Consider the following 26,941-nt stretch of genomic DNA (forward strand, 5'->3'; position numbering starts at 1 on the left):
AACTGCTGCAGTACATATGCTGTAGGTACACCCACAGTGCTGCTAGGAGCTGTTGAGGAACAAATTGGGGAATAGACGGCTTTAGGTCTAGTGTTGTGTAATGACACAGGGTTAATAATCTTATAATAAAGAATTCTCTGGGGAAGAGTGATCATAATATGACTGAATTTTATGTTAAACTTAAGAGCGATGCAGCTAAGTTCAAAACAATGATCTTAAATTTAATCAAAGTCAGCAACAGAGATATGAGGGATAAGTTGGCAGTGGTAGTTTGAAAAATTAGATCAAACAATATGATGGTAGAAAAGCAACGGCAAATATTCAAAAAAATAATAGTTCTCAATGATATGTATTCTCTGGAAAAGTGGTATAATCATGGCCAACTAGATGAGATTAGAATAGTTTTAAGTTAAAATAGCAATGCTGCCTTAAAGAATAGTAAGCTTGAGGATTTGTAGAGTCTTAAAAATAAGCAAGAAATTACCAAAAAAATTGATAAAGAGGGAGAAAACAGAATAAGAGTAAACTTTTGCAAGTATGTAAAAAGGAAGATATTAGCTAATCTAAACATGGGATCCTTAAAGGCAGAAACAGGATAAATTATAATAAGGGATAATAAGGAATAAGGAACTCATAATAAAAGATGTTACCACCATATGAGGAGGGCTGAAATGACTTCCCTATTCTCCACTCCCATTCCAGGTCTGTCTGGATTTTTAAATTTTTTAAAAATCAACTGAAACCCTCTAAATACAATGGAGACTTCCCAGACAGCTACAATATACAACTTGCATTCCACCAAGTGGGATGGAAAGAAAAGGCACTCAACCCCCTGGGGAGCATGAAAGACCCCATCTCCTGTTGGCTTTACATGGCCGTTTTAACAAATTTAGAGAGGATCTTTGCCAATTCTGTAGGAGGCCCACTAATTACACTTTCAGACTCTAAAGAATTAGTCAGACAAGTTTACTTAGATTAAACAAAGAACAAGATAAGTTTATTGAAACTATTTCCTGAATTAAAAAAAAAGGTAAATCACAACAGCCATTCATACATCATATTTGCCTGGGCCCACACACACACACACACTAATACAGATGACAGAATAAGAAGATTGACTTAAGGATTTCTTACAGTTCATGAAGAAGATAAAACAAAGGAGTATATGGTTAGCTGTTAATTTCACTGGTCTCGACACGTTGATTTTGCGTGGCAGCCATTTTGTTCAGTTGTCTTCCTGGGTATAATTGTATGGAGCAGATTTCCACATTTTATTCCCAAAAGATCTCAGTTTGCAGTAGATTTCTCTTCTCAGGATGGTTACTTTGCAAATCCAGGCACAATGCTTCAGAGAGAGAAAGAGAGAAAAACAAAGAGGGCAAACAGCTTCAGACAGCATTATGTTGAGCTCTCCACTGCTTGGTAAAACAGTCCCTTAAAGTACCTTGCTAGCTGTATATGCCAAAGAAATTCCATTAGTCCATATCTGCTGCAGTCATTGTTTTAGAACAAGTAATTGCATTTCGCTTTCTCCTTGGGACCATTTTCAAAGTTTCAGGATAGTGTAAATCGAACACGAGATGCGGTCTTTCATGCTCCCCAGGAGTTGAGTGTCTTTCCTTTCCATCCCGCTTGGTGGAATGCAAGTTGTATATTGTAGCTGTCTGGGAAGTCTCCATTGTATTTAGAGGGTTTCAGTTTTTTTTTAAATCCCGCCGAAACAAAATTAGAAATTGTATCTTTTAAAAAAAACATCCTCGTAACATAGAATATAATATTAACAGTGTAGAAGGACGTTAAACAAATATTTTGTATTTGTTTACACAGTAGAAGATGCAAAGAGCATATTGAAATTTGAAGGGTGCCCAGAATCTAATGAGAGAGAGGAACTCATTAAGTAATCATTATTACTGGTAGTAAAAAAAAACATACTTAAGAAACTAATGGGACTAAAAGCCTAATTACGCACAGAAAAGTTGAATGTATTGGTTTTAGTCCTCCAGAATTTCCTATATTCTAGACTAGCCCTCAAGGATTAGAAGAGGAAAATGTAACACACTATAGAAGAGAGGAGGATGAGGGAAAACAAGGAACCTGAGGTCAGTTAGCCTGAAATTAGTAGTAGGGAAAATGTTTGAACATATTATTGAGGACATGATAACAGGGCACTTGAAAAATCATATGACTAGGCACAGTCAACAAGGTTTTATAAAAATCATGTTTGACAAACCTATTAGCGCTTTTTATAAGTGCAACTAGAATGCTAGATAAGGGAAAACCAGTGGATGTAGTTCATTTTGGATTTTCAGAAGGCATTCAATAAGGTGCCACAAAACACAAGATTAGAGAATTATGGGGTTGGGATAATATATTAGCATGGACTGAGGATTTGTTAGTGGACAGATAGCAGAGAGAAGTAATTGTAGTGTCTAGTTGTTCTGTGTTTGATTATGTGAGCCTGTTTACTATTGATGCTCACTGTGCCTGATTGGTTAAGCCTGGATCCGGACTCAGGGAAAAGTAAACAAACTGTAGAAAGAGCTGGAAGCCAGAGCTTTAGCATGGGGCAGACATTTTAAAACACTGTTAATAAAATCTTTTGCACACATAGAAATTGTATCATCTCTACATAGATCTGAAATATAAATTATACAAAAGTAATAAATAGGTAATTTTTGGGACAGTAGGGTGTAACTAGTTGAGTGCCACAAAAATCAGTTGATGGGCCTCAGCTGTTTACAACCTATATCAATGACTTAGGTGAGGGGTCCAGCTATATCAAAGTATGGTAATGATGTCAATCTAGGTAGAAAAGTAAACTGTAGATGCACAGAAAGAGGCTACAAAGGAACATAGACAAACTAACTATTTGGAAAGATTGAGGCCATTGTCTTTGGTCTCCAACACAAATTTTGCTCCCTTGCCACCAATTCCATCCTTCTCCCTGGAAGCAGTCTGAGGCTGAGCTAGACTGTTCGCAACCTCAGTGTCGTAACTAACCCCAAGATGAGCTTTCAACCATGTATCCACACCACCACACAGTCCGCATATTTCCAACTCCAAAATATCACCCATCTTCACCCCTACCTCAGCTCTCCTGCTGCTCATACCTTCATTCAAGTCTTTGTTACCTCCAAACTTGACTATTCCAACATAACTCTAGCCAACCTCCCATATTTTACACCCCAAAAACTTGAGGTCATCCAAAACTCCGCTGCCCACGTCCGAACTTGCAGCAAACCCGTTACCCCTGACCTACACTGGCTCCTGGTTAAACAGCACCTGGGTTTTAAAATCCTCATTCCTTTTTTCAAATCCTTCCATTACTTGGCCCCTCCCTAATTCTGTACCCTCCTCTAGCCCTACTACCCTCGGAGATATCTTCACTCCTCTAATTCTGGCTTCCTGGTCTTCCCTGAGTTTAATTGCTCCACCATTGGTGGCCATGCCTTAAACTGCCTCAGCTCTAAGCTAAGGAATTCTCTCCCTAAACCTCCACTCGCTATCCCGCTTTCCTCCTTTAAGATCCTCTTTAACACCTACCACTTTGATCAAGCTTTTAATCACCCACTCTAACATCTCCTTATGTGTCTCAATGTCATATTTTGTTTTATAGTGCCTCTATTAAGCACCTTGAAATGTTTTATTATATTGTTGTTATAAGTGGGCAAGAAGTTGGCAGATTGAGTGTAATGTGGGAAAGTGTGAATTATCCACTTTTGTAGGAGAAATGGAAAAGCATAACATTTTTTAAAAGATGAGAGACTTGTTAATGTTGGGATTGAGATGAATTTGGATGTCCTTGTACACAAATCACAGAAAGTTGATATGTAGGTGAAGCAAGCAAATAGGAAGGCAAATGGTATGTTATGAAAGAAGGGTTAGAGAATAAGAGGAATGGAGACTTGCTACAATTATATCGGACTTTGGTGAGACCACACCCGAGTACTGTGTACAATTTTGGTCTTATCTAAGGAAGGACATACTTGCCCTAGATGGTGTGCAACAAAGGTTCACCAGATTGATTCCTGGAATGAGAGTGCTGTCCTATGAGAGGAGAGAGTGTAGAATGGTCATATATTCTCTGGAGTTTGGAAAGATGAGAAGTGATCTCATTGAAACTTGTAAAATTCTTAGAGAGCTTGAAAGGGTAGATAGTGAAAAGTTGTTTCCCTGGCTGGAGAGTCGGGAACTAGCAATCACAGTCTCAGGATTCAGGGTTGACTATTTAGGACCGAGATGAGGAGAAATTTCTTCATTCAGAGGTTAGTGAATCTTTGTACGTCCACCCCAAAGGACTGTGGATACTCAGTCATTGAGTATATGCAGGACTGAGATCAATAGACTTTTGGGCACTAAGGGAATCAAGAGATATGGGGATCAGGTTGGAAAGTGGAGTTTAAAGAAGCTCAGCCTTGATCTTACTAAATGACAGATCAGGTTCGATATACCAAATGGCCCTGAATTCCCCCTGCCATGCCGTTTTGATTCAATGACTTCTAAATTACTTCACCAGCTGAGAAATGCTTTTGGATATCCTGAAGTTATGAAAGGTATTGTATATGGCAAGTTCATTCTTTTTTGCCAATCACATGTTTTCACCCAAGCAGCTTAGTATGCATCCACAAAAAGAGTGAAAACAGAGTTTTGCCAGAAGGAATAAAGCAGACTGGAACCATTTTCAAATGCATTTAGAACTTATTGGCTGAATTAATCTATGTGACATGGAAGACATAAAATAAAAATCATCTCAGTTTAAGGATACATTTACATGGCAAAGGTAATGTTTTCAAGAATACAGTTACATGGCAAAGGTAATGTTTTCAAGAATACATTTACATGGCAAAGGTAATGTTTTCAAGAATACATTTACATGGCAAAGGTAGTGTTCAGTGTTGCATATTTTGCTTTGCACTAATACTAAACATGCACAGTGTAAATCCAGAGTTAAGGTCCAAACTGACTGTAAAATGAGTTGTTTCATGCTGCAAACTTCTGTTGATTGGTGAGAAACATTGGAAGCTGACAGCTCACCTTGAGGGCAAAGCTGTTTGCTGGCGTAAATCTAAGACCAGATTAGGGGCTGTGGTCAGAGCAGATAAAGGGCATGGTGAAGTCAATATATCCAAGGGCAAAGTGAAAGGAATGCATGAAAAAAAGTGCAGTAATACCATGTGGAAATATAAAGGCTATATTACAACTGTGGTATCAGTGAGAAGCCAGTTCATTTTGCACCAGTACTGTAGTTATGGTATAAATATTGCCTTAATCAGGACTCTTTGGGGGAAGAGGAAGTCATACTTTGTTTCACTTCAGTATTAGTTCAGGCTTCAATGCATGGTTGATAACACACAAGTTTAGCCCTGATGAGAAACCAAAACCGTTTGTACATATGCTGAAGTAGGAGACGGAATGCATCCTAATGTGAAGTGTTGGACAATGTAGCAGCATGATTAGAGGGGGCATTACCAAGAGGACCAGAGGCATTATTAGAGTGCAGCAGGGAGAATGTGTTGAAGTGCATTGCCAACATGACGAATGGTTCAGACATGAATGGCAGTGCAGGCTAGTTTGCTGATTCTCCCAAGGATTGAATTATTGGACCATGATTGTGATGATGGGAAACAGCTTCACAGTATCTGCATAGTGACTGAAGCAGCAAATCTTACTGTTCGTTGTTCCAAGCTTCCAAATGATATTCAAAATGGCCACCAGCAGCCATCAGTATAGCTACACCAACAAACTGATAAACTCTGAATGTTTTTTGTCAGTACTCAAGCTTTTTTTAAATTATTTTTACCCTGTTATAATTACCTCAAACAACAACTTGAATTTATGCAGCTCTGTTACAAAATAAAATGCCCTGGCATTTAACAGGAATGTCATCAAATGAAACTTGACACTGCACCGCACAAGGAGATATCTGGGCAGATGTCAGTTTAAATTGTTGGTTTTAAGAAGCATATTAAAGCAGCAAAGAAAGGTGAAGAGATGTAAGGAGGGAATTCCAAAGCTTATGATCTAGGCAACTGAAGGTTTGACCACCAATAGCAGAGCAATTAAATTCAGGGACACTAAAAAGGCCAGAATTACAGAAGCACAGATATCTCAGAGGGTTATGGCCCTGGAGGAGATCACAGGGATAGGGAGGGGTGAGGCCATGCAAGGATTGGAAAACAAGGATGAAAATGTTAAAATCCAGGTGTCAGTTGCTTACCTGAGAGCCCCAAAGTCATTGCTTTTCAAAGTTGTTGACTCTATGCAAACTGTTCTGAGACACCTGAACAGATTCCATCCATAAGCATTGCTGAAAAAAGAGACATGTGGAAGCTTTCCATCTTGCACTCATCAGGACACAAGAATACCAATACAAGGGGAAAACAACAATTTATACTGTATGTGAAGACAGTGCTGATTGGTTGGCAAGTAGCATTGCCATGGAGAATACAGCACTGACTTCAACGTGGACGGAGTTATTCTTTAGTTTTAAAATTCCACACACCTGTAGCTCATGACAATGTGAAGTTGCATTTAACATTCCCCTCTGGAATCCTGCAGAGCTGATGGATGGGATGGGATAGGGGTGGTGGGGTTGGGGGGGGGGGGGTGCTCATCGACATTTTTTAATCGAAGGCTCTGAAAGTCTGCTTTGTGCAGGACGCAGGGAAGGGCCATTCGGGAATGATTGACAGGGCAGCCACGTGAATGACTGCTGACATCAAAGAGCCAGACCTCCCCTGATGACGTCATGACAGTATGATCTCTCGCCCCTTCGCTCTCACAATGGAGCCCAGCAAAGTCCTCCTCGAACGATTCAGTGCGGCTCAAATCCTGGTAATTGACTGTGACAAATAAATAGTGACTGCAATTTTCTGCGTGTAAGTTTACAGGAATGACCTCAAGTCTCTAGCAATGCCCCAACCCATTAAGCTCTAAGACTTCGGGTTATTATATTCTCTAACATTTGGTCTTATATTTAAATGCCCTCACATGCAGCCTGTTCTCGCATGGGAGATACTTAAACAGAATGTGACTTGGAGATTTTTTAAAAAGCATGAGGAGGGGGGAACTGTTTCAGTCCATAACAGTAAAAAAAAATTGTTTAGTCAAATTACAAGATTGACCTGTTAAGGTGCAACAAGACCTTCTTACGTCCACATTCCATTCTTATAACAAACTATCTGCTCACTCCATAATCCACGGGTAATTAGCATAGCTCCAAACTCCAGGAGGCTTTGCAGCGGAGGCCTCGCCTAAAAGCCCTGATTTAAATGGATATTCGTTGTAAATGCTTTTTCTTTATTTACGAAAAGGAGCTGTTGTGATAATAAAGGTTTATTTTTTTGGGGGGGGGGGGTGGGGAGGGGAGAAAGGGACATGTCCTGCCTTCTAAACCTGAACCTCGACTGCTGTTGCCCTAAAAATTGTTTGCAAAGCTGGCGCCTATGGTAATTAGGTTTATTGTAGCCCACAGCTGTGGCTGGAGGCGGTGCAAGTGTATTGTCTTCTCCAGTAATGAGTTTCTGAGAATTCATAATTGCTAAATATCTAGGATTAAAGGGAGTAAGAGCGATGTTTTAATGCTGGGAGTTGTGGTTGAGTGTTGCACTTGAGAGGAGAGGAGAGGAGAGGGGGGGGAAACATATAACAAGAGACCTCCACAGCAGCCCGCTAATCGTTTAGATTTATTCAGGGTCGTGTATGTTTGTTGCAAATGAGGAATAAGGTGAAGGGAAGGAGCTGAGCAGGAGAAACTTGGGTGGATCGAGAGGATTTACAAGTCTGGAGAAAGATGGGAGTATGTTCTGCTGCCGTGAGAGAGAAAAAGCCAATCGAAAAGCGACATGCCTTGTGAATATAAACGGTGGAAGTCACTGATACACACTGCGGTGGCAACCTTAATTGGTAACTAGGTAGGAGATGGAGGAGGGAGAATCAATGAGGAGGGGGGGAGGAGGATCCACTTTGCGGCCGTGTATTAACAAAATACAACAAAAAAAAGGAAGGGGGGCTGTCTTTCTTGACTGATCAAATCAGGCTTACTTTCGCCAGGGCGGAAGTTCTGGGTAACTGAACCCACAGCCAAAACTTCTGACACACTGAAAGGTTCCTAAATTTAAAAAAAAAAGGCAAGCTCTCGCGGCCCTGAAAGTTAACACTCGCTGCAGGGTCACAGTAGAAGCCCAGTTCTGTTGCATACCTTCTGTCCGGCATTAGTGGCACTGAGATCGTCCTTTTCATCTATTATTAACGCTTCCGGTGTGAATATATACAAGTCAAGTTTATTAACAGGGGTCTTTGGAAACTATTTTGTTCAGAATTCAAATTCCAGACGTTTGTTGTCTATGAATCGATTTGTCATGGTGCCGATTCCCAAAAGCTGGGACTCGGCAGTGTCAAGTTTTTGATAGCAAGGTGCTAGCAAGACCTGGGGATGGCTTTAATGTTTATGTGAACACATTTCGTCCCCCGTTTTTCAAAAGGAATGTTAAGACGCCCTAATATTTCTTCCCCCAAAAGGACAAATAAACTGATTTGCGAGATTCGTACTAAACAATATTCGTTATCCACTTGTGGTGTGGCATAAAATAAGTGTTCCGTGTGTATGTGTTTTCAGCTTTTGACTTTCTAAGGATTCATTTTCTAAAATACAAGGGGCGAATGTTCATATTTTTGAACAATAAACTTGTTGATTTTAATTGTTTGTTCAAAATGGGGTCGGGCGCCTTTTATTCCCTACAATTCAGCCACATGCAGCAACTTGGTTAAACATATTGACTTCTTACTTTAGCAGTTCAGCGTGGCTTTGAACGGCTATGGATTATGATATATCCCGGAGTTAACTTTTCTAACTTTCTTTTAAGTCCCTCTTTAACTGCTCCAGTCTTTCGCTCTTAAACAGAATTAGATTACCCGCTAACCGTTGGAAACATATTGAGGTTGTAAATGTAATTTAGTAACTTTCCCAGAAACAAGAGCAGATGACCCCTCAGCTCTGGCTACTGAATTTTGGCGAGAATTTGGTGTTCTGGATATAGATTCCCCATAAATCAAACGGAAACAAAAATCCTGAAGATGGCTTGAAATTTTTTTTTAAAAAATCCAATGCTGAAAATTTGAAGCAAAACATTTTGGCCAGACGCAATATGTTTCTCAGCATCTGTTAAAAATCAGAGAGAGGTTAACGATTTGGGCTGAACACTTGGACTGAAGGCTCCTGCTGAACCGACTTTGCCCCCAAAGTACTTTTTCTCCTTTCCTGACTATTGTGGAATCCCTGCTCACTAGCAACACTGTTACTAAAAGTCGGACTTGTCAATAGATATGTCCATATTAGCCTTTCAGCAATCCCTGATTACTACAACCTCTATTTATTTATTTTTTTGATCGAAGGCACTGGGCGAGAAATGTATTGACACCTCAGCGAAACAGCTTCTTCAGGGTAGGAGCCAGGTAAGGCCGCCACTTTACAAGGGTGCATTGATTTTGTAGATTGTTTCATGTAGAAAGCGATTTTGGAACCAATGGTTTGGGTTGAGCAACTAAGATAGAAATATGTATGAGGTTATTAATTGCCATACATTATTCGTACATTGACTAGAATTCGCCACTCTTTGCATACAATATACAATTAGCTCCTCAGATATACATTTAAAAAAACTCTGGTCCCTGGATTCCACCTTGTACACTGGGCTGGTGGGTGATAGTTGAGTGAACAGTCGGTGTCTACAATGTACAACTACTTTTAACATTCGTATTTCTAGAAGCAGTGGATCTCTGCCATTCTGTGCAACTTTGAGAATACCGAATTTGTAACAAGATGGGACCATAAAACAAAATCCTCTTAGAAGGGATGTTCAATGTTGGGACCCTTTCATCCCAGCCCCATATTCAATCGGCGGAAAGATATCTTTAAAATTACCTCTGCCCAATTCACTGTTGCGTGTGCATGTGTTGTTATATAGTGTGTTATGCGATGCCCCTGTGTTTTTAAACACCCCTTTGCTGACGCCTTGCATCCCCAGATCTGCTTCCGTGCGCTAACTTTATTCTCCATGTCACAGAACCGAGACCGACCCAAAGGAAAGCAACCGAGGCGACCAATTAGCAATTGTTATTGTCTTGGTAATTGTTGTAATTTATTTTCCTCTTTGAGGTTATATTCCCTGGAATCCACGTGTGCATTTTAAGAGCTAATGAAAATATCAGGAAATGGCATCCTGGAAAAATGGGCCAGGACGTCATTAATTTGAAAGACTAATGACTCGAAATTGTTTATCATCCTATTATAGCCCAGGAACTGTCTATACAAAAGTTGAAAGCAGGATAAATGACCAGGCTTCGGCTGTCAATGAAGCCATTTTGCTAAACGGTGTCTCCAAAGACAAGAACCATCATTCAATTAGGTTTATCTACAGGTCCTTAATTGCGTTTTAGGATGGAGGAGTGTGTAATACACTGCTGCAAAGGGCTCGATTAGAGGCTGCGAGCGGAATCCTGACGGCGCTTTTCAGTCAGGCCCATTCAGAAGGGATTTCTTCACGCCGCGGCGATCAGGCGGATTAAAGAGTAATTAAAACCTAGAAATTATCTTTCGCAACATTTTTTTTCTCTCAAAGTGTCCACTCCGCTGAACAGAGGCCCTCTGATGCCTCGGTTTACCCTTTCAAAAGAAATTGGATCAAACACTGAACGTTGAGGAAAAAAGGAGAGAAAGGGGACAGCAGCAGTGACCTGGCGCCGAATCGGACATCGATACTGTTATAATTAAAATCTAATTAGAGAGAGACCCTTCCATGAGCGAAATAAAGATTTGAAAACAGTCTTCGCCCAACTCCAAGCCACACTGCCATTAGCAACGTGCCAAGCCTTTAAACATGACTGGCTTTATATATATATATATATTTTTAAATTAAACACTGGGCGGAATTGGCTGGCTGGTTCCATCTTGGTTTAAGGTTACAATCTCTTCGTCTATTGAGCATTTCTGATCAGTTTCCCAATCATCTGGTCGTGATTTCACGCGTTATTAGTGTGACTCCAGCGACATAAAAAGCAGTAAGTTGTAACAGCAAGAGTGGTTTCGATAAGATCGTCACAGCGCACACAGGCTCACGGAGTTTACTGCTATTTTAATATAGGAAGAGCCACTACAGCTTTCACACAATTGTCGGAGGGAATGTCCACTGCAAAAGAAAAGCAGATGTTTCACGCTTTAGATAACGCCTGCATTTTAATAGAAATTGCGTCATCTGCTGGGCCCTCATAGGGGTCGATTTAAAATGTGTCTTTTAACAATACACACAGCTAGAGTTTAACAGCAAACCCACACAGGTTTTGTCCCAACACTCTAACCCCTCGACTCTTGCCCACAATGACTTGCATCCTTCCCCTCTTTTTTTTAATAAATCACATTTAAGAACATGACTTTCAGGCAATCTGGCTTCTTCCATCCCCATGTTTGATGCTTAAGGATTCAGATTGTGACCCCTTGCATTGTTTTCGGACTGCTGTTGCACCGATTCATTGGACCACATCCTTGTAGTCACCCTGCTCTATGATCTATGGGCTGGCAACTGCAACGCCGTTCATTCATAAATACTTTTAAATGCGGAGACAAGTGTGACATCCCTGACCTATAGCACTGAATTGCCAATGACATTCCGAATATAGCTTCCCCGTAAAAGTCTCTGATGTGAAATCCTAACAAATGTATGTCTAAATATGTACACAGCAAATGCCTAAGCACTAAATTGACACTACCTGTCCTGGTTAAGCTGTTTTGAAGAAGAGGGGCCTTCTAAATTCTGGAAATTTAAACTGCAGGCAAAGTTCAGTGCTGAAGGCACGAATTACTTCCGTAATAACTGCATTCGACCCACTCAAAGAGGCCTTGGTGCGTCGGAAATCACCAGATCCTAATTACAAGATCCTTTGACTTGAACCCTCAGCCAAACATGTTTAATTAAAGCTCGGCCGTCGATTTTTTAAGAAGAAGTTTCTGTATGCATATTTTTTTGGAAGGAAAGCGTACAAGTGAAGCCCCAACTCAGGCGCATCTCTGCAACCGTGTCTGATAGTTTTAGCATCAATCAGGAAACAGCGATTGTATTGGTTTTATATTTAGTGAGATTGACAAAAAGGTCCGCCTTGGGGAAGGGGGGGAATAACCGAGAGTGAGGGGGGGTGGAGAGGGGTGAGGTCCGGGGGTGGGGGGGGAAGAGGGGTGGGGCGGAATGGGGTCGGGGAGGTCGAAGAAGGGTGGGTGACGTCGTGAGGGGGGAGAGGGGGGGAGATGGGTGGGGGGAGAGGGGGGAGGGAGATGGGTGGGAGGAGAGGGGGGAGATGGGTGGGGTCAAGGGGTCCAGAGGGGTAAAGTCCAGGGGGTGGGGTCCGGGGGTGGGTGGGGTGGTGTGGTTCCCAGCAGTGATTAACGAATCAGTAAGGTACTGAAACGTGGGCATTTGTAATCGATTAATCGATTTGGTGCAAACACGCTCACATGTTTTTATTTCGCTCCCTCCGGCTGTTTTCTGCACAGATAAAGTAACTCAAAGTGTAAATAAACAAAGCTGAGCAAATACTATCAAACTGAGTGCAGTGGTAGGGAACTGTTTAATTTACAGCAGGCGACGCGGGGACCAAAGAACATTAATTAAGTGCGTCTCCAGTCACCGAGTGGACAAAAAGGCAAGTAGCAACTTAGAAATAGATTAGATCATATATTCCTCAAGTCTGCAAAGAATGGCCTCTCTTCCTAAACAAATTAAAGTTCTTTAAAAATTACTGACCACCTCAAACTTCATATAGATGACATATATACATGCGCATATATTTACACAAATACACACATGCACATATAATACATTATATATCTATAAACACCTTCAGAGTTACTCACACTTAAGCACTCGGTTCATGTGGATTTAAAGGGACTGCTCAAATGTGACCTTTCAGTACTAATGAGAATTGAATGTGTGGGTTCAAATTGTCACATTAAATGAGCTAGTTACTACACCCCTGTTAGGAGAAAATTATACCGACGTGAAAATCCAAAGGAATTCGCCACTTTTTTGTCTGAATAGTCGAGCGGATCTTGTTTCCCTCGCTTGGGCCTGCGTTAATACCCAAGATCGGATAGTGTTGCAGGAGTTTACCGTCACAATACTCCTTGTTGTGTCTACAAGGATTAGCAGCTCGGAAGTAGTGGGGAAAGCCTTGAAATTCGAGGCATTAAAAAAAAGACTTTGTTTCGCACATTTCGGATTCTAAAGGGAAACAGTAAGATAAGGGAAATTGATGATAGATTCCAAGTGACTTTCTCCTGATGGATTGAGTATGAAGTTTGTACCTAGCCCCAGAGAACTGACAGGATTTCCGCATACTCACCCTTGTACTTCCTGACACATTCGCAGCTAATGAAATGAGAACTCTTCTTCAATCTTTGATACCTTTCTGCGTTTCACCATCCAATGTCATAATTTCACACCTTTTGATGTAATTCACAACAACAAGCCAGAGTCACAAGCTAGGCAGCTCTGAAGGGAAGGCTTTATTTGGTGGGAAACTAAACTCAAAAGAATCGTAATAAGCGCTCCTTTCCCAATTAACTCAAACACTGCCTTTCCTTCACCTCAGGTTGGATCTGCTGTAACAATTCAACCCCCCAATCCCCCAACCACCACCCCCCCCCCCCAAAAAAAAACGCCCAGGCATACCCATTCTAATTCCCGTAGCATGATCCTGAGCAGTGGGAGCTGTGGATGAGTCCAGAACTCGGGGACAAAGTGGGAATGTGACACCTATTGAGGGATTATCTCCGATTTTCAACTCATGTGTTTGTCCCACGAAAATAATCCAATCTCTTAACGGTATCCTGACAGCCCGGCTGTGCAATCTCAGGGCAGGCCGAAAGGATGAGGGATCCCAGATCCCAGAAGAGGCATTTGTCGTTTGTTCCCAACATCCGTTCACTTTTTGTGAGCACCGCCCAAGCGAATTAAAATAAAATTACAGAGCATTTTTTTTTTTGCTAGGGAGATGGGGAAACTCTAAAACAACCAGCAGTAGTATTCATGGCGGCAATATTAAGAGTCCCCTCTACACTATTATACACTATTATAATTTGTTTTACGTTTTTACTGAGTCTTCCCCAAGCAGAGAGAACTTTCTCACTCATACCTTACTGGATGGACATACATGGTGGCGATGATTAAATTTCCCATTTAATTATTTCAATTTTAATTGTCCAGATGTGAGAATCATGTTTCTCTGGGAATGAATAACAGAATCTTACGGGGAAATGCTTCTGAAAAGTTGACCAAGCTTCAAAGCTCCAGCAAGATGTTTAATTGCAATCAATGCACTTGGACAATTTCACGAGTTTAAATTGTCGATCGAGAGAGTAGTAATGGAGCAGAGAGAGAGTATTAATGGAGCAGAAAAACTTGTGTGCCTGAAGGAAACATGCTGAGGTTCTACTGGGAAACTGTTGAACGTTGCATTTACCCAGTAGTCAGTAAGTTACTTCAAGCATTCAGGACAGTACATGATAGGGACGGGAAACCATCTCCTAACGCACAAAGTACTTCCCCGAGCTAGATAAACGGAGAATCTGCTTGATTATGTTACACAAAAGTGAGCACGTATCCCAAAGAAATGTGGGGACCCGCTGGACAAGATGGTTATAAATTAAATGCATGTTTTGATTTCTTGTTGGCTCATTGACTTAATCACTTCACCTCTTTAACATTATTGCCCTTTGATATTTCACCATCTCTCTGGTGTTTCCCAATACTGCACCCATCACCTACCGTAGATAGGAGGCATGTGCTCGCAAAATGTGCCTTTCAGTACTTAAACCGTTTGAATCGATTCCCGAATAAACATCATTTAGGTCGGGAGCCTCATCAACGCTTATTCTGAAAAGCCCCTTCATGTTCCTGCCTCTTTAGAGAAGGTTAACAGGCCGGTTAATGTTTCGGAAAATGATATTGAACTCGAGGATGAGAAGGAAGGCCCTGTGAATGGAGAGCGCAGCTGCCGGTACATGTCAGCGTTCACAGGTAGACTGTCTCCATAGAGCAGATGCTCAGATTGTAGGTGGTTTAATTAAAGGTGAACTCACCGGGATCTGATACCATCCCGCTGATTGTGACAGGACTCTAGGATTAGATTACCAGGCCGGTACTAAAAGACAAAAAAACAATGCGACTATTGTGGCGTCACATAGATTGTTCGAGAACCTCATAAGAGCACAACACCAGCTGAATAAATCTACAGACGCCCTGAACTTTTTCACTGTTCCTTCAACTGTTTTTTCCTCTTTTTAGTAAACAAACAGTAGCTGAAGGAACATAAATTGCTTCAACAGGTCTCTATTCCAGTGTAGATTTACTGAAAGTTTGACTACTGTTTCAGCTGGGTAGCCAACCTTAAGATCCCTGGGTATTTAATGTTTGATAGTTATTTTCAAGTCATTGTCAGCGGTATAGGTGACCTTTGGTCAGAAATGAGAAGTGTTGACCGTCTCACTGAGCACAGGACCCGTAGCTCAGCAGCAAAGCTAGAAGCTTGTGTCAATACAAATTAGGCCTTGGCCTATCTTCTAATTCACCTACCTCCCAATCTAGAAACAATGTATTGGGCCATTACAATACAGGGGGTGAGGGGGAGTTGGTGTATCGTGTACCTGAGCAGCGGGTCTGTTTAGGATGCAGCGATTTATTGTTTCAGGGTGTCCTCTCGTGCAGATAACACTTTCACTCACGCAAAGTTCATCAACACGCTCGATCTGTATTCAGGATTATTTTAAATGGGGCTTTTTAAAAAAAAACTGCGGGTTAATTTTAAGCATTATGAAACCGATGAAATTATTCTGTTTAATAAGTCGACGCGACCAGCATTAGGATATGGTGTATGTGCGTTCGCAGGTTTGAGCGCAATTTTAGAGCTCTTTTGCGTCGCCACGGTTTGTGTCGAAATGGAAGGAGCGAGGGGAATGTCGTTATTGCTGGCAGAGTACGGCGGGGCTGCAGGAGCAAAGGGCAAGGATTGAAACAGTCGCTGGCTCCTTGTATTGCCATTGTCTTTTGATCTGATTTGGAGTTCAGGATTAACAAGGCACATCGCAATTTAAGAATGGTCCCTACTCATTACTCCCATCGCCTCTAACTTTGGTCCCAAAGGAAGAGAAGGAAGACTTGCATTTATGTGGCGCCTTTCACGACCTCTGAACTCCCCGAACCGCTTTACGAAGTACCTTTGAAGTGCACTCCCTGTTGTAGTGTCGGAAAGGATGCCTAACGACAAAATGACCAAAATTAAATGATCTCAGTTCACATTGCATCTGTTGGAGGCTTCTGGGCAAGCAAGGAACTCATTAAGTTTGGTTCCCTTTTAGCTTTGCACCGATTATCCTGTCTGTTTTAGTCCATGATTTTAAAAGAGATTAGTTGTGTTATGTGAGAATATAAGTAGAAACACCAGACTCATTGCGATACAACATGAATGGGTGTTTTCTGTATTTGTTTACACCATAGTAAATGTAGCATTTTACCCAGCCTGGTCACTGGAAAAGTACAGCCTTATTTCCATAACAATTATAATGTTGATTTTAGCAAACGCATGGAATGTCTGAGGCTGGAGGTGGGTGGGGGAGGCAATTTTAACAAATATATACTCCAGCAACAAGTCACAGTGCATTATGGTGCCGTTTTAGAGTAGATGCTATTTAGATTTAAGTAGAGACATCTAGACATTTAAATGTTTGAAACTGTACCTGAAGCAAAACAAAATGGTCAGAAACATATAACTTAAGGGTTCACTCACGTCCTATTGGTAACAATACGGAAAATTGTGAATTATTTTAGATTGTCAACATACCTGACTTAGCATGCATCTTTAATTATGTAATCGAAAACTTTGGAACAGACGAAGAAAGAGAACTCTTTGAATGCAACACGCCAAAGGGTTATTGTAAGGTGGGAAATCGTACTTTCTTGATGTCCCATAAGACCAGTGGGGGAGGGTGGGGAGAAAGAGAGAGAGAGAGAGAAAGGTACAACCGTACAGAATGTCAACGCAAGCTCTCGGGTGAATGGTGGGGGGATGGGGGGGGACAAAGAAATAAAGTTTGCTCTGAATGTATGCATGAAGCGAATGTTTGTTGGCGAGAGTGGGAGAGAGCAAGACTGTTCATTTAGGCAGCAAAACTGAGTGGAAGAAACCAGCATTGAAGCACACTGACACTGCGACCACTGTTTAAGTTCATAGTTCATTTGTTGTTTATATAAAAGCAAACAAACTGCATTCGCATAGCGCCTCAAGACGCTGTCCAGCCGTTCTGCAGCGATGCTTGAAAATGATTCTCGGTGGCTCCTCGCCGCCCTGCAAGGAGTCCCACAACAACTCACTTCATCGCCATTGAAAGATTACACCTCATCTAAAGGCGAGGCATTTTAAATGCACTCAATTAACACACAACCCGATTGGAACTATTATAACTTGTTTCAACCAGTGAAGCCCCCGCAAGGAAAATGCCTAATGGCGAAACACCTTGCGACAACTTTAAAGGGCTTAATAACTGGGTATTTGCGCGCTGGAGCAGTCACAGAATGTAAACGGCTTTTGGTGGAGTCGCTCTAATCGGCTTTCATGCGTTCCCCGAGCACGGGGAACCTGACCAAAAGCATCGCACCCGAGAAAGAATGCGAGAACTTACACACCAAACTCGGGGCCATTCGCCGCTTAAAGATTCCTGCCAAAACTCTGGCGGATCCACAGCCCCCACCCATCTCTGGAAGTTTAAAGACGGGAATGAAATCCTGTATTGTGTGTTTTAGGAGGTAGATGGTGCTGAACATTCGCAGAAATACCCTGGGACGCGGTTACACTATCGATTTATTCTCGGAGCCGACGAAGTTACAGAGGGATGGGCACTTCCAGCGTGTTTTTTTTTTACACAGGCATCGCTCTGAGCTTGTGCTCTGGGGTCTGGGGGGTGGGGGGTGGGGGACGGTGGGGGGAAGGGTGCTGCATTAATGCTACTGGGCATTGCCACATTCACGTCCAGTTGTCTATCAGTTAGACCGTCGCATTGCATCCCTGAGGCTGAAGACCGATTCCGGTTCAATCTTTTCCCGTGTCCCCGTTACCCCCCCAACCCCCCCACAACCACCAGCTCCCTCTCCCCACCCCCTTTCATATGGCGGCACGCCACATCCCCATTATAAATGTACCGCGAAACGAAGGCAGCGAGGTCAGATCGTAAAGAAAAACAAAGCGGCGGCTTCTGCCTCGATAAAGACCATTTTTTTCCCCCCCATCTCGGCCTCTGCTCTGCAACTTCTGGAGGTTTCCAAGCGAAACCAATCCCTGATTCACAGGGAAGTGGGAGTACCGGGGAGGGTGGGGGGGTGGGATGTAGAAGAGGATATTTTACCAAAAGCTGAAGAGCGCTCGATTATATCCAGTTCAAATTGGCCTGAAGGTCCGATCAGCTTCAAAATAAGGCACCGGGCCCGCCAGATCCGATATATATATATATATAAAAACACCCTGGCGGAGTTGTGTCCGGTGTGGCTTTTGTTATTGTCCTTCCCGCTGCCGATCATCATGTGCATCAATATCACAAGAGTTTAACATCAGTTTACATATATTTTTTCTTAAAAAAAAGAGCAGGGACGTTTGATAAATGTTCGTGGCTATTTTCCAAGCACCTTCCAAGCAGTGTATCCTGGGTCTAGCCCCTTGTTACTGTGGAACATCTTACCTTAAAGACTTGCGATTGTCCCTGACTTTCTAAAAGCTTTTAGAACAAGCCGAGTGGGGGGTGGGGGGGGGGGGCGGAGGAGGTTGGTGGGGGGTGGGGGGGGGGGAGAGAGAGCGAGAGAGAGACCTGTGCAATTTCAGGCTGAAATTCCAGTGTGAGTGCAGTGATTGGAGGAGCAGCGGTGAAATTAAGGAGGCTTTCAATTGGAAAGGGGAAATAACTATTTTCTCTCTCTCTCCCCCCCACCCACCTCTTTGTGTTTGTACCCAATCAAATATTATTTGTTATAACAGAGCGAAGGATTGTGGGTAGGTGAGCAGGGGAAAAAGAAGAGATTTCTCTTGTACAGTGTCAATGGCATTGTAAAATGTGTCTCTGTTTTGTTTTTTGCTGTCCTATTGAACTGGCGGCGGAAAGGACTGGTGGATTCGAGTGCTGGAGTGCGCCGAGTGCGGTGGCTTCCCTGCTCGCTCTCTCTCTTTCCCCCCTCTGCGCTGTGAATGTGTGGTTGTGCCTTGGAGGGGAGCGCTGCAGCTTTAAGTAAAAAGGGGGAAGATGCCGAGGTGGACTGCCGTGTGTCATTGACTCAAAAGTGTCATCGTCATGTGGTGAAATCTCCTCCCGTTTATTGGACGGAGGCACGTGTCCAGGATACCGGGGACCAGCGTCACGTGATGGGCTCTATTAAAAAAAAAGAACAAAAAATCCGGCAGAGTGAAAGTATTTCTGATCAGTTGGCGGCTACTCTTTAATATTTTTTTCCCAGCGACCAGAGAGAGAGAGAGAGAGAGACAGTGTGCGTCTAAGAGAGAGAGAGAGAGAGGCTTTCTCCTTGTTACTGCTGCAGCACTAGTGGAAGGGCTGCTCGGCAGGTTGTAGTGGAGGGGAGGAGGAGGAGGAGGAGGAGGGAGATAACAGCCTAGAAAAAGTGGAGGCTGCTGAATAAATGTGAACCATGGATACATGACTGGAGCTGGGGGAAGAGAAAGTATGAATATTCGTCCATAGAACACAACAGAGAAGGACTGAGACTGGGGAGGGTGGGGGGGGTGGGGGGAGAGATCTTCAAGGCGTAGAGATTGATGCTGGGACCAACTTAAAAGAAGGTTGGGGGATTTTTTTTTTAACAAAGCAAGATTTTGTGTGTTTTCTTTTGCTTCCCCTCTCCCTCTCTCCTCAAACCAAGTTGGATACCGTTGCGCAGTGAGCGGGCGAAGGCAAAAAGTGGTGGTGGTGGTGGTGGTGGTGGGGAGGGGGGAAAGAAAGGGGGGAGGGTGGGGGGTTGCCAGAGTTCCGAAGCTTTCACACATTATGGAAGAAAATGATCAGAATGATGCCCGCGTGGACAACCAGGAGTCGAGCAACGAGTCGAACCGGGCCATCATGCCTCTTCTCCAGGCGCCCGGCAACCAGCTACCCCACCGGATCACCAACTTTTTCATCGACAACATCCTCCGGCCGGACTTTGGCAAGAGGAAAGAGAGCCACCGGGATCCAAGCCACATTCCCGGGAGGGAGAACGTCAGCCCCTCGGCTCTGGTGTCCAGCCAGAGCGGAGGCAGTCCGCCCGGTGGAGGAGGAGGCGGAGGAGGAGGTGGTGGTGGTGGCGGCGGCGGCGGTGGAGTTGGAGGAGGGACTCCAGCCAGCCCCTCTGCCCCGGCCAAGAAACGTGATGTGGCGACAGAAGGAGCGCTGAGGAAAAGCGAGAGCACCGACCAGTCCCAGAGCTCGGACTCCGACAGCTCCCAGAGCAGCAGCAACACAGCGTCCCAGCCCATGCTGTGGCCTGCTTGGGTTTACTGCACTAGATACTCGGACAGGCCTTCTTCAGGTGAGAGAACACACACACACAAATAAACCCACTCTTTATGTCATGTCCCAGTTTTAAAAAAAACACAAGGCTAGTTTTAAACTTTAAGAAATGGACTGAAAAAGAACACGATTATTCATTTGGTTTTGCAAGCAAAGAAACTTAAACTGAATTAATGCCTCAGATTGTCTTCCACGTGACATAATATTTTACAGAGACGGCGTTAGTCAACCAATGACAGGAAAAGTTGCTCAAAATTGTTAATAATTATAACACCAACTTTTGAGATGTGTCGCGGGCTGTTCTCTAAATGGGTTGCGGTTTGCAAAGTAACAAAAGACCCCCCCCTCTCACACGTGGGATCCCTTCAACCCTTCAGTTCGTTATTAATAAATTAAATTCTTTCTGGATGGTCATATCGAAACTCGAGATTGTTTTTTTTTTGTTTTGGGAAGGGAGGAGGGGGGGAAAGGATACTGGACGTCACTCTCTACTTGACATACTTTTGAGTCACGTCCAACTCTGTAATGGCTTTGCTGTTCCCCACTAAACCCAAAGGTTACATTTTCAAGTTGGCGAGGTTTTGCAAACAACAGCACTTGTCTGAAAGCATCGGCCCCCGGTGAAGTGGCCGCTTCAAACTGTTTCCCAGAGCCGGTTTTGGTGTTAATATTTTTCAATAGAGCGCCTATTGGGTAAATTATCACAAGACCTATTGTTTGGGAAAAAAAAAAGCCCCATCCATTGTGAGATTAAAATGGACGGTAACTAGGAGTTCCTTTGCTGAAAATAAGGTGGAATTTTTCTTTCGAACCAGAAATCTGTCTGGTAATGATTACTATATAAAAACGCTCCCGATGCGCTCCATCGCTCTTGTATGTCTGATGGAGCTCTTTGTTGACGAGTATTTAGCATATTTTTGTCAGGGAAGTAGGCCTCGCTAAACTAGATCGGCTTCAGACTTGCAGCTTTCAAGGGGGGAATACATGAGGACGGAATTGGTAATGAGTATTTTTTTTTAAAAAAAATCACTCGCAGTAAATTAATCCTCAACGTGCTGCCTTGAAATCTGATTCTGAAATTTCTAAACGTACAGAAAATCCAACTTCAGCCCTCGGTCCAACCACACGACTAAATAATTTCACCGGAAATAATAGACATTTTCTATGACGATATAAATATCCCTGTTCCTTTAATTTGGGGGGGTGGGGGGGGATTGATTATGTACCGGAGGGGCAGTCAGTGAGATGTTTAATTCATCACAGCCTTAGTTTATTTTAAAATACAGCCTAACCAAAGCGAGATTTTGAAATGCAGACCATTTTAGAATTCGTCTGCTGTAAATAAAACTACGTTTGTTAAGCTATTTGGTTTTACATGTTAGCGACATTTATTTGGACCATCCAGTCCTGTGCAGTTGTCTCTGGTGGAGTATTAGGTGCACACTTGATGAGGTAGCTGAGCCGGGAATGTATTAAAAACACGGTGACCGGCTTAGAAGCAACGCACAAAACCAGCCGACTTCCCCCTGGAATGGTCGCACTTTCTTCCAATTCTAGTCAAGAGATTTACTGCTTCTAATAACGGTGACAATTTACCAATAAATAGGTGTCAGCCCCCCCTTTCCCCACATGCCGTATTTTTTAAGTGTACCATCCTCGGAAGTAGAGAGAAACTTGCGTGTCTCCCAGGTCCAAACGTTGATTGTCCATCCAGCCGCCGAGTCGAACATTTGCTCAGATTTTGTTTCTTCCAACATTTGATGCTGCTTTCTGAGCCTAGGTTCGGGTAGGGAGTGAAGGGCTCTCCTTCCCTCATTGCCTGACGTTTCTTCAAATGTATTTACTCTTTTATTTCTGACGCGCCAATGGGCTTCTCATTAATTCACTTTTTTTTTAAAGTTTCTCTTCTTCCATTTTAATGTCATTTTTTAAATACAGTTGGTAAATGATTATGGACCCGTCCTGCCTTGTGTTACATTCCTCACAGGAACTTCAACCCCGCATAGCCTAATAATAAACACACCAGGGCTACTTAGTTTTCTTTTTTTTGAACTGACCATCCACCATCACACGAAATGTTCCATCTTCCAAGCCAAACAGAGCGACAAGCTGTGAGTTCCACGCTGGCCAATTGTCCTTTTTCTGAAAACTTCACGAATTGTGTAACAAAGCTTCGTCGAGCTCAGTCTCGGACTGGAGATGTTGATTTTCTGGGGAGTCCTTCAAGTTCGCATATCACTCCCATAAAGGGAAGCTTGTCAACCCGAGGACTCGAGTAAAACCTCAGCCGAAGTGTAGGGCTGCAAGCTGCATGAGTTTGAGAAACTGCGATTAGAGCTGCTCCGACTTCGTGGGGCTCATTTGCAGCGAGATACATGTCTTTACCGCACAGTTTGTATTTGGATGAGGTTATAGATCACGCTGCAATGTTGCAATTAATTGTATCATATTATACACCACACAAAAATGTCAGTTCCTGCAGTCCTGCATCAAAAATCTAACCCGCTGGTCTAGGCTACTGAATAATTTAATTTCTGAAATTTACAATTGGGGTGCTGAATGTCACAGCTATTTACAGGCTAAGATGACTAGATAAAGTAGGGCAGAAATCATTGCTTAAGCCTATACTGCTACCTTTTAAAGTTCTGATATATTGTGTTTGGAAGCAAATGGCACGAAGGACAAAAAGATGGCACCTGTACTCGTATCCCAGTTTCTTCCACACAGCAGTTTATTTAATCAAAAACGACAGGTTTTCCTCTGAGTTTTTGCTATTTAAAAGCAATATCTGCTACATTTTTAAAATATTGGATTTGATTTTTTTTTTCTTGGCTCTAGGTCCCAGGTCCCGCAAACCAAAGAAGAAGAGTCTCAATAAAGAGGACAAGCGACCGAGAACAGCGTTCACTGCCGAGCAGCTGCAGAGACTGAAAGCAGAGTTTCAGACTAACCGCTACCTAACCGAGCAGCGCCGGCAGAGCTTGGCTCACGAACTCAGTCTCAACGAATCCCAAATCAAAATCTGGTTTCAGAACAAGCGAGCCAAAATCAAGAAAGCTAGCGGATCAAAGAACACACTGGCACTCCACTTAATGGCGCAAGGACTTTACAATCATTCCAGCACGGGGAAGGACCACAAGGAAGAAAGTGAATAGCAAAGATTTAACAACAGAAGTGCGAAAAATACAATGCAATAATATAAATTAAAATAAGGGCCAGTGTATTGAGGGAGAGAAAAAAAGAAAAGATACCAGCATAGTTTTTAAACAAAAGTGAAGTTGTATGAGATATTATTCCGCAATATTCTGTGTATATAATTCAGGTAAGGTGATGTAAAAAAAAACTGAAATATTTCAATATATGATGAGACTTTTGTTTCTGGGATTTCAGAAGCTACTTTCTTGTTTTTTTTTTGCCGTGGATGTTTATTTCTTGGTCGCATTTTCTACCAAGCGCCGACTGGATGCTGCAGGCGCTCGGTGAACTGTCTGGCGTGAATTTTAAAACCAACCTGCTGAAGTCCAAAGAATTTCCTGCTGTTGTTTTACAGAAAAAAAATGTTAAATTAAATAAATATCAAATGTTTGATGCTACTACGAGGTTTACAGCTTTTTGGGATTGATTTTTTATATATATATATATATAGAATGGCGAGACAAAAGACCCTCCAAATGTCTCATGGCAGTAGTTTTTAGACCACTTACATTTCTGAGGAAGGAGTCCTTTCAATTGGGGGCGGTGGGGGGGGGGTGGGGGGACTTAGTTGTGGTTCGGTTAATTCTGCAGTGGGGAGTTGGTGGGGGGGAGCTTTATTTTTTATTCTCTAATCGTGTGTAAAGTTCATTCTCTGAGCTTGGTGAAAGATACTTGGCCCCGTCGCCTGTAACAGCAGAACTTTCAATGTAACTGTGTCCACCTTTGTTCCAGTTGAAATCTTGGGTGGTTAAACATTTGGAATGTTTTCACGAGGTGGGAGCTTGAAAGCGTTCGACGAAGCTCTTAAAAAGGAACGTTGAAACACAGAGGGTTAAAAAAAATGTAGACTTTTTAATTTTAAAAAAAAATAAAGTAAAAAAAGGGAGGCTGGAAAGCAACATTCACAACGACTCGCTTCCGCCTCTGGAGCGCCTTCCTGTGGTAGATGGAGAGGTGGGGAAGTGAAAGTCTGAAAATGTCAAGTTCAACTCACAAAACTTGATTCAAAATGTAAATGACCAGAAGTCCGCGTACAGGTTGTTTATAAACTTGAAGGGAGACACATACTTAAAATTGAAAAACAACTGATGTGCTCCAATTGACTTACGGATTTTTAGGTCCTCTTTTTACGGTAGCGTTGTTATTGAGTGTGGGGGCTTTTTTTAAAAAAAAAAATCCATTCAGCATAAAACCACAAATCACCCGAACGTCACTACTTACTTTACAGCTTCTGGTGACTAACCCTAGCATCGAGAATATCTGTAACCGGCTGCTGCTGTATCGGCGCTCTCCCGTGTAAAGACACTGAGAGTGGGTTATAGAAACAGTAACCTAGACTGGACGATTCTCCGCCCTCAATTTCGAAGTGAGCAACGCTTCGCGTTTAAACAATTTCTGCGGTTTTGTCCACGGTTCTGTAACCGATCGTATTTTTTTTTAAATGTGGAACGTTTTGCTGTAATTTTCACACCTACAGAGAGCGTACTCGCTTTGCAAAAACTAGCATTACCGTATTCCTCGATGCCTTTCAAATGTGCTGAATCTTGAAGGATGTGTGCCGCACACATTACGTGGGTTTAATTTCTGATCATTTAATCTCAATCTAAAGTTTCGAAAAAGAGGTACACGCTTGTCGCAGAATGGTCCGAACGTGAGAGAATGCGCAGTAAAGGGAGACTCTGATCCAAAGATGCAGAGGTCCTAACTGTGTGCGTGTCGAATCTTGTAAAAAGACATGTCCTTTATCATTAAACTTAGGAAGTTGAGTGTAACTTAACTTTGTTCGTAATTAATGCAAAACTGGTAACATGAATTATGTTTTCAAATGTTTCACGTGAACTTCAACTTTACACCTCTCTGTTTTAGTTTACTGACATCGGCTAAAGTAGTATATAGAATACAAACAGGACGCTGGGAAATTCCGTGGAGCCGGCGTTAGTACAGTGACACTGGATAAAAATTGTACAAAAGGGAAAAGAAAATAGCAGCAAGTGCCTAGAATAGGAAGTATTCATAGGGAAGTAGGAACTGCAAGATATATTAGGTAGAAATGCAAACCGTGTATGAATGCTTTGCCAACTAGATATCAAAGAAAACAAATCAATCTGTATACATTCTTTCTAAATTATAATATTGTATGTGTGGTATTATTTGTATAATTCCAGACTTGAAACAATGGAAATTTTATATATATAATCTATATATCATTCATTCAAATTTGTCCTGTACAAGTGTTTTGTTCCGAGTGTGGATAAATAAACAACTGTACGTTTCTAGGCATAGCATTCAGTAATATTTCATTTAGAATTGAATGTGGATACAATGGAAGCCCATTGATCCAGTACAGTACCGGCAAAAAATTCAACACTGCTTTCATTAGAAATTGACTCACTTTAAAGGCAAGATCATGCGTTTTAAGGTTTTACATTTTATATCCAATCCCATTGAAATTAGGCTTCGTTTTTGCCGGTTTCTTACAGATTATAACATACAATATAGCAACGTGCAATAATAACTTGACGCACAATCATGAATTATGAACCATTTGTTCGCTTCTTTCTAATACAGTCTGGAACATTATAAGTGAATCTAATTCAGTGAGAGTATATTATGTCAGTATTTCGATAAATGCCAAACGGGACACTGTTTTCTTAAAATGAAGCATTTTTATTAAATGAGATAACGCAGTTTACGAACGATGGGTATTTTAATGCAACAACGTCGTGTTCTTTAATTATTACCAATGGAAATAGTTTAGTTGTAATTACAGTTTGGTGACTCATACATTCAATATAATGTATTTAGATATTCATAAGCATCGTAAATATATAATTCAAGCTCTCCCAAAATAACCGACAACATGGAGAAAGATAAAGTGACAAGTTTAACACACCGACTTTGGCGTCACACTGTGTATTGACGTATCAAGTAAAATGTATATTGTATATATGTGAACATATATAAAATGTTATTCAAGGACAACGAATCTATTCATAAATCCTATAATGTCCATAAAGGATTCAAGCTTGTATTCTATAACATTTTACCAGTCAGGCAAAGTTTCAGAAAAAAGAATTTGTGGGGCGCACAGCTAAATATCTTGGTTAAAATGAAGTAATGCTTGCAATACAAAACAGGCCCTGTGTTTAACAATGGACTTTA

General features: G+C 42.1%; 1 protein-coding gene and 1 long non-coding RNA gene across 2 annotated transcripts; one reads left to right on the forward strand and one right to left on the reverse strand.

Moving 5' to 3' along the window:
• Positions 1–972: 972 nt before the first annotated feature.
• Positions 973–15,189, reverse strand: LOC144672691 (uncharacterized). Its single transcript, XR_013574134.1, has 3 exons — positions 14,814–15,189; positions 6,218–6,307; positions 973–1,664 (listed from the first exon to the last, which is right to left on the reverse strand). It is a non-coding gene; the product is annotated as an uncharacterized LOC144672691 (long non-coding RNA).
• A 4,670-nt stretch (positions 15,190–19,859) lies between these two features.
• On the forward strand, positions 19,860–24,176 carry en2a (engrailed homeobox 2a). The gene is made up of 2 exons (XM_078534616.1): positions 19,860–20,603; positions 23,423–24,176. Exons 1-2 carry the CDS (start codon positions 20,084–20,086, stop codon positions 23,737–23,739), a joined length of 837 nt encoding a protein of 278 aa, XP_078390742.1. The 5' UTR covers positions 19,860–20,083; the 3' UTR covers positions 23,740–24,176.
• The last annotated feature ends 2,765 nt before the right edge of the window (positions 24,177–26,941 follow it).

The sequence above is a fragment of the Cetorhinus maximus genome, chromosome 3 (assembly GCF_964194155.1).
Source record: "Cetorhinus maximus chromosome 3, sCetMax3.hap1.1, whole genome shotgun sequence".
Lineage (NCBI taxonomy): Eukaryota > Metazoa > Chordata > Chondrichthyes > Lamniformes > Cetorhinidae > Cetorhinus > Cetorhinus maximus.

Excerpts from the sequence above, each read along its gene's own strand:
- en2a (XM_078534616.1), top strand. The coding sequence starts at position 20,084 with ATGGAAGAAAATGATCAGAATGATGCCCGCGTGGACAACCAGGAGTCG. Across the intron at positions 20,604-23,422 it reads CTCGGACAGGCCTTCTTCAG|GTCCCAGGTCCCGCAAACCA; the intron begins GTGAGAGAACAC and ends TCTTGGCTCTAG.